The sequence below is a fragment of the Balaenoptera ricei genome, chromosome 17 (genome assembly GCF_028023285.1).
Source record: "Balaenoptera ricei isolate mBalRic1 chromosome 17, mBalRic1.hap2, whole genome shotgun sequence".
Lineage (NCBI taxonomy): Eukaryota > Metazoa > Chordata > Mammalia > Artiodactyla > Balaenopteridae > Balaenoptera > Balaenoptera ricei.
In genome coordinates this window covers 25,212,462-25,227,238 of record NC_082655.1, presented here as the reverse complement: position 1 = coordinate 25,227,238, position 14,777 = coordinate 25,212,462, and the positions used below count along the sequence as shown (strand labels likewise).

General features: G+C 33.3%; 1 protein-coding gene across 1 annotated transcript in view; it reads right to left on the bottom strand.

Moving 5' to 3' along the window:
• The window catches only part of CSMD3 (CUB and Sushi multiple domains 3), a 1,171,706-nt gene that overhangs the window by 899,727 nt on the left and 257,202 nt on the right, over positions 1-14,777 (bottom strand). Inside the window, 1 exon segment of the mRNA XM_059902305.1 lies at positions 2,529-2,723. Within this exon segment, the coding sequence (XP_059758288.1) occupies positions 2,529-2,723 (195 nt within the window).

Genomic DNA, 14,777 nt, shown 5'->3' with positions numbered 1-14,777 from the left:
AGAAAAATATCAAATATACACTCTAACCTAAAAGAACTAGGAAAAAGAAAAAAAAAAAAAGAACAAAGCCCAAACTGAGTAGAAGAAGGGAAATCATATAGATCAGAGTAGAAATAAACGAAAAGAGACTAAATAGACAATAGAAAAGATCAATGAAATTAAGAGCTGGTTCTTTGAAAAGATAAACCTTTAGCTAGAATCACTAAGGAAAAAAAAGAAGAAAGAAGGCGCAGATAAATAAAATCTGAAAAGAAAGGGAAGAAGTAACAAAAGATATCACAGAAGTACAAAGGATTATAAGAGAATACTATGAACAGCTATACACCAACAAATTGGACAACCAAGAAGAAATGGATACATTCTTAGAATCATACAATGTTCCAAGACTAAATCATAAAGAAATAAAAAATCTGAATAGACAGAAAACTGATAAGGTAATTAAAACAGTAATCAAAAACCTCACAAAAAACAAAATTCCAGATCCAAAACAGGTGAATTCTACCAAATATTCAAAGAATATTTAACACCCATTCTTCTCAAAATTTTCCAAAAAATTGAAAAGGAGGAAGGCTTCCTAACTTATTTTATGAGGTCAACATTACCCTGATACTAAAACCAGACAAGTACACACAAAGAAAGAAAATTACAGGCCAACATCTCTGATGAACATATATGCAAAAATTATGTTACTATTAATGTTACTATCTATGTTACTATTAAAATTATGTTACAACAAATATTATGAAACTGAATAACAACAATGCATTTAAGAGAGCATACATCATGATCAAGTGGGATTTATTCTTAGAATTAAAGGATGGTTCAACATCTGCAGATCAAGCAATGTGATATATATATATACACACACACACACGTATCTGTGTGTGTATATATACATACACACACACATATATCACGTTAACAAAATGAAAAATAAATATATGTTCCACTCAATAGATACAGAAAAAGCATCTGACAAGATTCAACACACATTTATGACAAAAAACTCTCAAGAAAATAGGTATAGAAAAGATGTAATAAAGGCCTAGAAGACACAAAGAAATGGAAAGATATTCCACGCTCAGCTCATGGATTAACACTGTTAAAATGTTAGAAGAATTAACATTGTTAAAGCATCCATACTATCTAGAGCAATCTACAGATTCAATGAAATCCCTATCAAAATTCCAGCAACATTTTTCACAGAAATTGAACAAAAAGCCCTAAAAATTATATGGAACCACAAAAGATACCGAGTGGCTGAAGCAATTCCAAGGAAAAAGGACAGAACTGGAGATATCACACTGATTTCAAATTACATTACAAAGCTATAATAATCAAAACAGCATGATATTGGCAGAAAAACATACATAGAGCTCAAATGGAGTAGAATTGAGAGCCCAGAAATAAAACTACATATATATGGAAAATTAATTTATGACAAAGGAGCAAAGAACACACAATTGACAAAGGATAGTCTCTGTGGTGAAAGGCACTGTGAAAACTGGACAGCCACATGCAAAAGAATGAAATTAGACCACTATTTTATGCCATACACAAAAATCAGCTCAAAATGGATTAAAGACTTGAATATAAGACCCAAAACCATAAAACGCCTAGAAGAAAGCATAGACAGTACACTGTTTGTCATCGATCTTAGCAATATCTTTCTGGATATGTCTCCTAAGGAAAAGGAAACAAAAGCAAAAATAAACAAATGGGTCTACATCAAACTAAAAAGCTTCTGAATGGCAAAGCAAAGGACCAACAAAATGAAAACACAACCTACTGAATGGGAGAAGATATTTGCAAATCTTATAATAAATAAGGGGTTAATAACCAAAATAGAAAAAGAACTCATAAAACTCAACAACAACAACAAAATCTGATCAAAAAATGGGCAGATGACTTGAAATCATGATTTCTCCAGAGAATTTCTGTGAGCAAGATTCATGCACGAATTCAGCTAATGTTGAACATGTTCTGTCTTCCAGGCTATGTACTTTGTACCTTTGTCTACATTAGTATATTACTATATTTTCCCCATAATACAAGTGATCCTTATTAGTATCGATAATAAATTATACAGCATTCTTAATTTCATGAATTCTCATGCTAAGCTCTCTACCAGAAATCTTTAAAAGATTCATAGATTCAGTCAATATTTCAAAATGAAAACAAAATCATGACTTTGACAGACTAACTAAATTTCTAAGCATCATAAACTCCATGTTTTTCCAGTACAAACATCAAGACACATATATACACAATGTATGTATAAATATGTATAGAAATATAGAAATATAATCCACCGTCTCGTTTCACAAGTAATGTTGTCCTAAGTATTTTTCTTAATCTTTCATGTACTGTATGTGCTTTTCTCTAAGCTTCAGATTTTATAAAAGAAACAAGCACCAAATATGTTTTGCAAATATACTGTCTGATTATCACTCTTATTTTTAAAATATTTTCATTATGTCAAACGAATATTCAGTCAACATAAATATAAACATTATTTTTTTCTTTACCTCTACAGATGGGAACAGGAAAATCCCATGAGGCTGTATTAACTGAATTGGCTATACAGGTGAGTTGAGGGTGGCCGTCAAGGATATATCCAGTTACACAGCTGTAGCGGATCTTGTCCCCAACATCGAACCTTGTACCATATAGCACACCTTTGGGTGGAACTCCTGGGTTTCCACAAGAGCTACTCTGCAATTCTATAGAAGGGAGGGAAAAGGAGAGTTTACAGTTATTTTAATATATATTTTAACATTTTAGATTTATAAAATTATATGTAGATACAGGTGTCTTTTTTTTTCCTTTTAAGAAGATTTACAGAAAAATGGAAATGTCTGCTATTTCAATTACATAAACAGAGAAGTATGGGAAAGGAATGAAATTTTACTGAATAGGTATTAGGTGTCATTTTTCATGCCAGCAAAATTTAGATATTTTATATTGTTTAAGTTTGTGGCAATTTTTAAAATTAGTATTACTCATATTTTACAGATAAAAAGATCAATACCATTTATGTGGCTTCTTCAAAGTTATATTCTACTAAAATAGTAATATGCAAATCAAGTTTCATCAGTATGCTCTCCATTACTCTGATGCTTCTACTTAACCCTAAACCATGAACATTTATCTGAAAAAAAATATACATTCTGGGTGGAAACTTTTTTTCACTTAAATAAGAAAAATATAGTGCAGCAAAAGATGGACATATTTTTGAAGTTGGAGAGATTGGAATAGAATTCCAGCTCTAATATGTGTTTAACCTGGAGAATACAATGAGAATTATCATAGTAAGTACATACACTTATGAAGTTTTAATTAGATCAATATGCAAAATATCTGGAAATAGTCTGATATTCACCTATTGCCCTGTTATTTTATTAGTTGATGCTTAAAAGTATACTAGTATACAAATATAAGAGATTTTTTAAATAATATTCATCTCAGAGAAAAATACATTTTCACTTTAAGTAAAAAAAATTGAAAAAATATAAAGAAATAGCAGAAGTTGGGAAGCATTATTTTTTCTTATAGTATATTCTAAATTTTCTATTATATTACCTTTACATTATATTACTTTTATACTACAAATAATAATCAATAGAAATACAAACAGTAAGGAATGAATGGACTAAAAGGTATTCCAGTTTGAGTAAAGTCTATGGCTTACTTAATAGTATTATACAAATGTTAATTTCCTAGTTTTGATAACTGTGCTATGGTTACATAAGCAGTTAATATTAAGGAAAGCTGAATAAGAGTACGTACATGGGAACTCTGTACTATTTTCACAATTTACCTTAAAGTCTGAAATTACTGCAAAATAAAAAGCTAAAAAAGATGTCGCAATGCAAAAAAAAAGGATGTTTCCAATTAGCCTTGATATTCATCCTATTTGTTCAGTTAGTATTCCATGCAATATCATTTATATTAAATCAAATAATTATAAACCACTAATATTGAAAATATCAATAACAATAGTAAGTAAAAATACAATACCAAAATAAAACACACTTCATAAAATGTAGATGTAACTCTACAAAAGCAATCATAATTTATTGATAATTTGTACAGTAAACAAAGCTGAAATTTTATATTTTTACACATAATATGCTTATAGGACTTTTGAGTGTTTCTTAAGTGAATTTTTTTTTTCTGTTTAATTTTTCAAGAGTATTGAAAAGAAAAAAATCAGTGATGAATTTCCAATGAGGTCGATCAGGGAGAAGTGGATTGAGGATTCACAGAACTTGCCCTATATACATTAGAAATGAAGTATATACTTTTAGTTTAAAGCAATTATTTTAGGTTCTCAATCCTAGAAAAGAACTTGACTAGTATTAATTAAATATCAATGGTTTCTATAAATAACAGGCAATTTCCTTAAGCTTCCTCACCATTTAATTATATATTATAAACTGATATCTGTAAAATATTTTAAAATATCTGTAACCAAGATTAATGATTTCTAATATCTCACTTTACTATTTCTCAAAGGTATATTTTATAGGTTCATTTTCAGTAAAATTTAAAACATATTTATTGTCTATAAATTTTCAGCCATTCTTTACAAAATACTTTTGAAATGAAGAGTTTACTTTGAGAGTTAATTTTTTAGAAAATTCAATTGATTAATAGATGAGATGTTTGCTGTAAGAGATGGTGAGGTTAATAAGTTTTGATGAAATGAGTAAGAATTCAATCCCTTGAATATAGTAATAAAAAAGGAAATACTTTTAATGAAACTACCACTTGTGTCCTTAGATTCAATCCACTCCTTTCCCTCTCACCCCTAAGAAATAATTAAGGTCAGGACTTCAATTATCATGAAGTTATACATCTAGGGGAAAAAGCAGTTTCCAAATTATTTTACAAGAAGCGGTTAGGTGTAGGAATGAAAGGAAGAAAGAAGAAAGCTCTAAATAGTTTCTATACTCAAATTTAACTTTTATTTAAATGAACAAACATGCATTACCCAGAAAAAAGTACCTAAAGCAAAAGGAAAACATGAAGTGAATCAGTGAATTAATAATAACACTGGTTGGAATTTTAATAGATTACCTAATTGAGCCCTTGCCTTGTGGCTGAATTATTTCTAAACCAGAAGACAGATAAGAATTTAGCCTGTTTCAAAATGAAACTCAAAGAAGATAATTCCAAAATATATCTGGTTCTCACCTTCAGAAATTCCTGCTTTCATTTGCCCTTGTTCTTTAACCTTCAAAAACAACAACCTACCCATCATCCTCTGTACATTGAGTAACCCATGAAGACAATTATTAGGATGCTTCACATTCAGGTTTAATAGATCCCAATTCTATAGTCATTGATCATGGATTCTATTTTTTGTGCCCTCCCAACCCTTTAATTTGGGACTTCTCTCTAAGCTGTTTATGTCCATTTTAAAACGCAGAGCCAAGAAAGATGTGTTATTAACTGGAAGAATTATAAAACCCACCATTAAAAAACTTGCTATATTCTGATTGAACATTCACTTTTTAGTCTTGATTTTTTTAAATAAATAGTGCTGCACATTTGAACTTTTAAATAAAATTAGCTTTTTCATTACTATAAGAATTTTAGAACTAGCTTAAGATAATTTTTAAACACTGTTTCTACCAGCTATCAAGAGTTTGAATTTCGGAAAAAAATGAAGATATACATGGTAGGTCACTTTCAGTAAAACAGATTACAAACTAATCATTAATATACACGGTATTTACAAAGTAATGATATTGTTTATTATGAAATCATTCTTAAAGAAAATAGAGATTTAAGCATAAAATGAAGAATTTTCATGTAATTCATTAAATGCACATGCAAGATAACCACATTGTGCTTGTCACTTCAATGTGTTTCTGAAGATGATTACATCTAAAAGCAGAATTGCTGAACAGACTACAGCTATTTTTCTTCACCAACAGATGACACTAATATATCAATCAAAAGGTTTAGGTGATTAAAATAAAACTACAGAACCTGATAAATCTCATTTGATATTCCATAATGCAAAGTTTAAAATGGGACTGGAGTGTGTTGGTAGGGTACTATCAAGTTATATTCATCATACTGTTGGTTGAGCATTGATCAAAATTTTTAATGCAAAGATTACTAAATAAAAGAAATTCCTTACGTACTAAAGGTTTATTTGAATTTACTCTTGGAATTATGCCACGAGATCATGTTTGTAAGACAAAACTGAAATACTTAGGGTGGGCAGTTTAGTGAACTGAAAAGAAAACTGGAAAACATGTCTGAAGACTTTACACTCAAAATACGTCTCTAAAAATGTCAGAGACCCTTTATTTAATTTTACTGCTCTATCCACAATAAATTATTGTGCATTTGTTGGAAAGATGTGTATTCTATTTATCTTCTCTTCTCACAGATATTGAAATTATCAGCAAATAACATGAAGGAATTTGGTAACATAAACTAAAGTGTAAAGGATTGTTGATACAGCAAAAAATTACTTGGGAGAGATCCAAGATAAACAAAAATCCAATTGAGTTATAGAGGTTAGAGTTTAGTGACATTCATCTATATTAGTTAAAAGGAAACATAACAATAAATTACTTGGTAAATGACACAATTAATTTATTCATCAGAGGCTCTTGAGGATTACCATTAACATTGCTCTGTGATGTGTAACAGGTAAAGCAACACCACCTTCTTTGCTTTCTAAAAATTTACAATATGAGAATGCTAATAGCCTTAATTGCTGAAATCAGCTCTGAGCCACACTCTGTTTTAAGCATTCATTTTCCCACCTTACATCTCACAAAATACCCAACACCATATATGATTTCCCTCACTGTACAGAAAGGGAAACTGGGAATCAGCTTAAGAAACTTTCCCATGGCCACCCAACTAATGAATTGTAGACTTGTGGTTCAAGCCTGTGTCCCTAACTTAAAAGTGTTAGATCATTTCAAAATTGCATGCTGTCGGGCTTCCCTGGTGGCGCAGTGGTTGAGAATCTGCCTGCCAATGCAGGGGACATGGGTTCGAGCCCTGGTCTGGGAGGATCCCACATGCCGCGGAGCAGCTGGGTCCGTGAGCCACAATTACTGAGCTTGCGCGTCTGGAGCCTGTGCTCCGCAACAAGAGAGGCCGCGATAGTGAGAGGCCCGCGCACCGCGATGAAGAGTGGCCCCTGCTTGCCACAACTAGAGAAAGCCCTCGCACAGAAACGAAGACCCAACACAGCCATAAATAAATAAATAAATAAATAAATAAATAAATACATAAATAAATTGCATGCTGTTACCCGTGAAAAGTAGATATTCATTGCACAAATGTTTATTAACAGCTATCATGGGCAATATTTTGGGGATATAGTTTTGCAAATGACAGACATGGCCCTTCCTTCATAGAGTTCATAACTTGATGTTAACCAAGGAAAAAAATGACTACAGAATATTAATTATAATGTAGTAATTGGGATAAAGGAAACATATAGGCTAAAATGAAAGTATATAATTGAGAAAACTTAATTAGTCTACATTAAAAGGAGGTCTGGAAAGAATTTCCTGATGATGTAAGGTTTAAAAATAGGATAAAGAGTTAGCTAGAAGGAAAAAAAAAAAAGAATTATCAAGGATATTCACAATTTTAAAATATAAGACTCAGAGTACTATAATAGTTATTAGACTTGAAAATACAGTGAAGAAAGGTTTTATGGATGTGGTAGGGTAGAAACTAAATTGGAAAAAAAGTATTCCAAAAGGGTTGACCAAAATATATAGGTTCATGTAGTGAATACATATCCTATGCATAAGTCATGAATAGAAAGGAGAGGTATTTTGTCATTAAGTATTACTTTGAGAGAGATACCTTATATAAGCTCTTCAGAAGAGAAAAACTGAGAGCAAATAATTGGAATCCCTAAATGTATTGTGTTGGCCAAAAGTGTCTTCAGTTTTTAAGTAAAAATAAAAGACACATTTTTCATTTTCACCAAGAACTTTATTGAACAACGTTCACCCTTTTGTTCCACTACCTTCTGCCATTTTTTCAGGCAACTTTATAATTCCATCTTCCCAAAATTTATCTTTTTAAGCAAAGAACTGTTCCAGGTGCCTTTTACAGTCTTCCAAGGAATTGAGTTTTTTTCCATTAAGAGAATTTTGTAAAGACCGAAATAAATGGAAATCTGAAGTTGCAATGTCTGGTGAATGCGGCAGATGAATCATAACTTTCCAGCCAAGCTGTAGCAGTTTTTGCCTGGTCATCAAAGAAACACGCAGTCTTGCGTTATCCTGATGGAAGAGCATGCGTTTTCTGTTGACTAATTCTGGACACTTTTTGTCGAGTGCTGCTTTCAGTTGGTCTACTTGGGAGCAGTATTTATTGGAATTAATCATTTGGTTTTCTGGAATGAGCTCATAATAGAGGACTCCCTTCCAATGCCACCATATACACATCACCTTCTCTGGATGAAGCCTGGCCTTTGGTGTGCTTGGTGGTGGTTCATTTTGTTTGCCCCAAGATCTCTTCCATTCCACACTGTTGTACAGTATCCACTTTTCATCACCCATCACAGTTTGTTTTAAAAACGGAACGTTTTCATTACGTTTCAGTAGAGAATCGCATGAGGAAGTATGGTCAAGAAGGTTTTCTTCGCTTAACTTATGTGGAACCCAAACATCAAGGTGATGAATATAACCAAGCTGGTGCAAATGATTTTCAATGCTTGACTTGGATACCTTCACAAACCACTTTTGACACGTTCGATTAGTCATAGCACCTTCTGCATACACTGCAGAAACCTTTTTTTTTGCATTTTGGTTGCATTTTTACCTTTCTTGAAATAATATAGCATAATATGCTGAAAATGTTGCTTTTTTCCTTCCATCTTCAATATTAGAATGGTTACACAAAAATTCACCAATTTTGATGTCTTTTTTTAAATGCACACTGATATGATGGCTGTCACATACAATCTAACAAAATTATTTTGAATGAAGTTAAAGACAACTAAGTGCGACTAGAGCCATCTTATGGAAAAAAACAAAAAACACTTTTGGCCAACCCAATACATATAAGCAGAGATTTTCATAGTATGTATGATATGTACTATGTGAGTTTACTAATTTAATATGAATTCAATTTAATATGAATAAGTGCATTAAATAGGATCACCACAATTAAGTTTTAAAAAGGCGAACAGCCAAAATAATGTATGCATACTATTTGGATATGAGAATATTGACTTCACAAGGCTGTTGATATGACTATATAAAACAATATATATAAGTCATTTATATGCTGAGCAAACACTCACTACATGGCAGGCATTATTATTAGCTCAATAAATTGCAACTTTATTATTATTACAATCAATTTTCCATTTGAGACATCTAAATTAGGTGTGATTAAGTTATGATCTACTAAAGATTGGGTCATGCCTTCACTGTGGACAAAAATGTCACCTGCTATATCAGGAAACAAAGGATGTTGCAGCCATCAAGCCATCAGCCTCTGCAACCACCCCCAACTGTGCACCTGGAAGGGACCGAGGATGGAGAAAACAGGAGATTGGCCCTATATAGTTAAGGTGCAAATTAAAGGAATGATTTCAATGAGCCTAGATCCTTGCATCTTCCCATACATAGAAAAGTGCTAAATTCATTAACTTGAGATGTCTGTTTTTTCTTTAATTAACAGTAATCTTTTGATGTTCTGACTACCTGTTGTTGTGGGGTTTTTATTTGTTTGTTATTGTGGGGTTTTTTTTTGCAAAAACTCCTATATATCCTGGCTCTTCCCTTACCTCGTCAGAATAGTCCCTCAGCTATCTGAGAGGTTCTCTCCCAGGTTTAAGTCCTCAGTATGTCTGCCAAAAAAATATAATTCTCAACTTTCAGGTTATGCATTTTTTTAAGTCAACATCATTAAATGCTAATTATTCAAGGTGTAATCTCAACTCCTGGTAGATTTGTATAACCAAATTAGCAAAATGTCACTGATTCATTCATTCTTTCATCACCTGGTTGGTATCATATCAAGCATCATACCAGGCACAGTGATTATAAAAAGATCTTTGATATATTGCAGCCTAACAAAACCCCAATAAGTTAAAGAATAAAAAGTTAAAAATACAATTTAAATCCTGAAAGAGAGTATATATTATAAAGGACTCTAGGAGAAGAGTCATGTTTTCCTTGGAGAAATTCAATAAAACTCTGCCAAGTAATTTAGAAAAAGATGAGTGATTTATACTAATAAACATATTAAAACAAACTCGGTTCTAAAAAAAATCCGATTTCTTAGGAACACATGGATAATTGTGAAAGGCAAGATACTTAACAAAATATCAAGAAGAAAACCTGACCTTGAACACTGGAATGAAAATCAAATGAAAGAATAATGGATACCATGACTATAGAATTGCATAATTATTCAGTCAAATAGATGAAGCATGATCCTGCTGAGATCAATTAACAATGCTTTAAAACATTGTAAAATTATATCTACTACGGGAAGTAAAACCATGTTGTTTGTACTTCTTACAGAAAATTAATTTCAGGGTTTTATTTTTCCAGATGATTAAAAATAATTTAGGAGAGCATACCATCAAGTTGAACCACCTAGCACCTCTCATCCTGAGACTTCAAAGCACTTAACTAATACATTTTCTAACTTTTTTTGTGCTACGAAATGTTCTTTTATTACAGATACTGAATCATTTCATTCACACAGGACATCAATGGTGTTTGAGAATTCATTTGGAGACTGTGGCTTGACTAAACATTTTGTGAATATTTTGAATCAGTTATTCTATGTATCATGTCCCCATGGACTTTAATTTCAGTATATATAACCAAATGGAATTTATTTCTTTACACATTTGCTTTCTCACTAGCCTATGAGCATCTTGAAACAGGGGCTCTAATACATCTTTGTGTATCAAGGACTTAGTATTGATACATTGTGTGGTATTTTGTTGGCAAGCAAAAAAGGATTGCTCAGTTAATTGAGTTATCTCTAATAGAAAAATATAAAAGATGATCATCACACAGAGTTTGTAGGAGAAAATGTTTAGACACAAAATAGAAGAGTGTAACTGGTACATAGAAAAGAGCCATAGGCATATTATGTGTTAAACTTGTGTCATAATAAGCACTGCAACACATTGGCAACATCTCATATGGGTCAAATTACATAGTTGCATCATTCAAAATTGTATTCTTATGAAAACACATTAACTTCTATAAGCCAGTTCCTAAACATGAGAATAATTCCCAAACTTCTGGTCATGCCACAGTCCTCACTGGGACGCTGGAGATGGAGCAAACATTAGGTCTCATTTGCGATTTTGAAAGTCATCCTGAAGCTTCAAATAGGTTCAGATTTGGCAATCAAAAGGATAAACACCCTTTTTTTTTTTTAATTACTTTAACCTAATGAAAGGGAAGTCAAACAAACTACTGGCTGATAAAGAGGAAATGAGAGCAAACCAGCACTGTTCTAGCTAATCTACCTAAGTGGAGAATAGATTACTAGATTGATGGTGGGGGTGTGGGGAGAAGTATGCACATAAATTACAATGTATTTCAAGCAGGAGAAGGAGAAAAGCCTACTGTCCCTTTTTTTTTTTTTTTTTTTTTAATTAAGATAAATCTTCTGGTGGGCTGATAATATTTCCAAAGGAACTTAGTGTGAACCAGTGGAAGAGTTAGTGTAAAACCAAACATAAAAATGTGTAACATCATTCTGTTCTGATATTGGGGTGTAGGTAGGGCCCATAGGCAATAGAGATAAGTTCTGAGAGTCAGATCAAGAGTAATGGTTAAATATAATATAGAAAACCACTGCACAATATCCAGGCAGTCATTTACTGGATATGTACTTTTGATCTGTGAATAAGAGGCAATTAATATCTTTCAATTTCAAATAGCAGTGCTCCTTTTTTGGCAAAATAAATTTTATCACCTAAAATGAACTTATGAAGAACAATATTGTATTTGCTTTGTAAACTAACTACCATTGTATTGAAAGAGATAAGTGGAAAGATCATGAAATATGAAAAATGTTATGATTATTTAAAGCTAACTATATCCTGTATAGCTACCAGAATATTAACAAAGCAAAAGAAAAATACAGAATGGAGGCATATTAGCAGCATCGTCATTATAAAGTTTCTATAAATGGAATAATGCTGCATCTGGCAGGGGTAGCATTTGATAGCATGATTCAGAATAATAGAAAAATATGAATAGACTTTCTGTATGACAGAATTGGGACAAGTATCGGTATTAAGACTTTTTGGATAAAAGTAACAATTCTTTAAAATGATGTATTACACTGATTACAGATAATTTACTAGATTATATATTCATCGAATATGAGTGAGAGATACCACTATATTTCAGCAATTAATCAATTATCAAATAATTATTGAATCCTGAGGTATAAATATCAAAGGGGTATAAAAGCCATTTTCTGTTCTTTTAGACCTTATAACTCAGTTGGAAAAGACATGAGTAATACAATCTTCTGGCAATTAAATAATAAAACTAATTCCAAAAACTGAAAACATTTTAAGTTATATATTTATATAAAAGGAATAATAGTATATGAAATGAGATGAGTAGGATTTTAGCTGGGGAGAACTCAAGAGAAGTCAAATAAATCACATGAATAAAGGCCCAGAGACAGAAATGTGTAAGATGTGGTCAGGGCAATATACAAAACCAATGGCTTAAGAAGAATACCATACATATGAGAAAACACTTCAGAAAAGAATGGTCACACTTCAGAGAGTTTTTAAATTACCTCTCCTAGGGTCAATGCTATGCTAATGCTGCCAAATGAAATGACTTAAATAGATAGTAGTTGTTCCCTCTATGTGACTCTCTGACCAGTCTAGGCTAGGATGCAACAAACGGCCCACAGGTAATCCGATTCCCAATTGTTTTCTATCCTGTTGCTCTGTCATCCCCTTAGGCACTGTTGTACACTTGTTGAAGCTGGATTGCCAAAAAGGTTAAATTCCACGCTACTGGGAGTTTAATCAGAGCATGTTCAGAGAAACTCTCCCTTCCTTCCCTTTACTCTTGACAAAACCCTTTCTCTTTTCTACACCCTTCGCAAATTCCAAGGTTTCTGGGAGATGGGCAGCCATTTATTGTTTGTTTGTTTTGTTTTTCCATTAAGGCCAACTCTAGTTCCTCATGGATCACTGACCTGTTAAGGGAAGAAAATGAATGGTCAAATTAAATATCCCCATGTGGATAAGGGAAGAAAGGAGAATATTCCACAATCAATGGTCATGGAAATAAATAGATCCTGTTGAACAGGAATTATGAAGACCCTCATACCCTTGAAGACCCTGCTTCTGCTCTTAAGAAGGTGCCCCTTTGTCTTGTGTTCTCTGTTGTCTCCTGGCATTTCCTGTTGAATAGTTCTTCCTTGTCCATATTCTCTGTGGCAAAATTTGAAGTGGGTGTGGGAGAGTAGACTATCCTTGGGGTACACAGTTCTTATGTCCTACAACTGTTAATGCAGGTTTGGTGCCTGAAAATTGCCTTAAGGACTGAACAACCAAAGAGTTGTGCAGATGAGTTCTAGGGTTTATTTGGCTAAAATTTCCTCTAAAAACTTAATAGGAACTGGTTTATTTGCTTCCAGTTATTTTCATGTGCCAGTGAACACTCTCCACCCACTCCAACTTGCTTTAACCACTTTTTTTAATTGAGACCACCCTGCATTGATCAGAAGCAATAAGCTTGGGCAGGAATGCAACATTCTTTATCTGATCTTTGCCCCAGGGCTGCCCTTCATCCTCTAAGAAACTTAATAGGAGACTCTGATAAACCTTCTTATCCCCTGCTGTACAGAAGCAGTTGGCTTTTCCAACCCATAAATCACCAGAATTTTAGACTCTACTTTCTTCATTCTCTTCTTGAAAACTGGCCAATATCAGGCTGAGCTCTTGTCTTTGCTGTAAACTCTTGTCAAAGGCAGCCAGGAACAGGCCACACACCTTAACAAAGTTTTTTTTTTTTTTAACGTCATCCTTTCAAGCTAAAGCTTCAGTGGTCTGTCTTCCAGATTGTCATTAACAATTACTTCACCACACTTGCCATAACTCAGAAAAGCCACCAGCCTTCCAGCTCATAATATGTTTCCTCACTACTACTCCTGACCACAAAACAGTAACACATATTTTAGGTTTTTTATTTATTTTTTTATATTTTATCTTTGGCTGCGTTGGGTCTTTGCTGACGCACGTGGGCTTTCTCTAGTTGCGGCGAGCAGGGGCTACTCTTTGTTGCGTTGCATGGGCTTCTCATTGTGGTGGCTTCTCTTGCTGTGGAGCACGGGCTCTAGGCAGACAGGCTTCAGTACTTGCAGCACGCAGGCTCAGTAGTTGCAGCACGTGGGCTCTAGGGCATGCAGGCTTCAGCAGTTGTGGCTCGAGGGCTCTAGAGCGCAGGCTCAGTAGTTGTAGCGCACAGGCTTAGTTGCTCTGCGGCATATGGGATCTTCTCAGACCAAGCCTCGAACCCGTGTCCCCTACATTGGCAGGCAGATTCTTAACCGCTGTGCCACCAGGGAAGTCCCTAGGTTTTTATTTTAATGCACTACTTCTAGTACAAATATTTCATCAATGCCAGAAATAAAAAACACTTTTTTAAGCAAAAGGGATTTAATACTGTTTCTAGGAACAAGTTCTAGGATGGACCTCTTGATTAATACAGAATTAGCCCAGTAAGGGGACTACTACCTTTAGGTCACCAATGGAACTA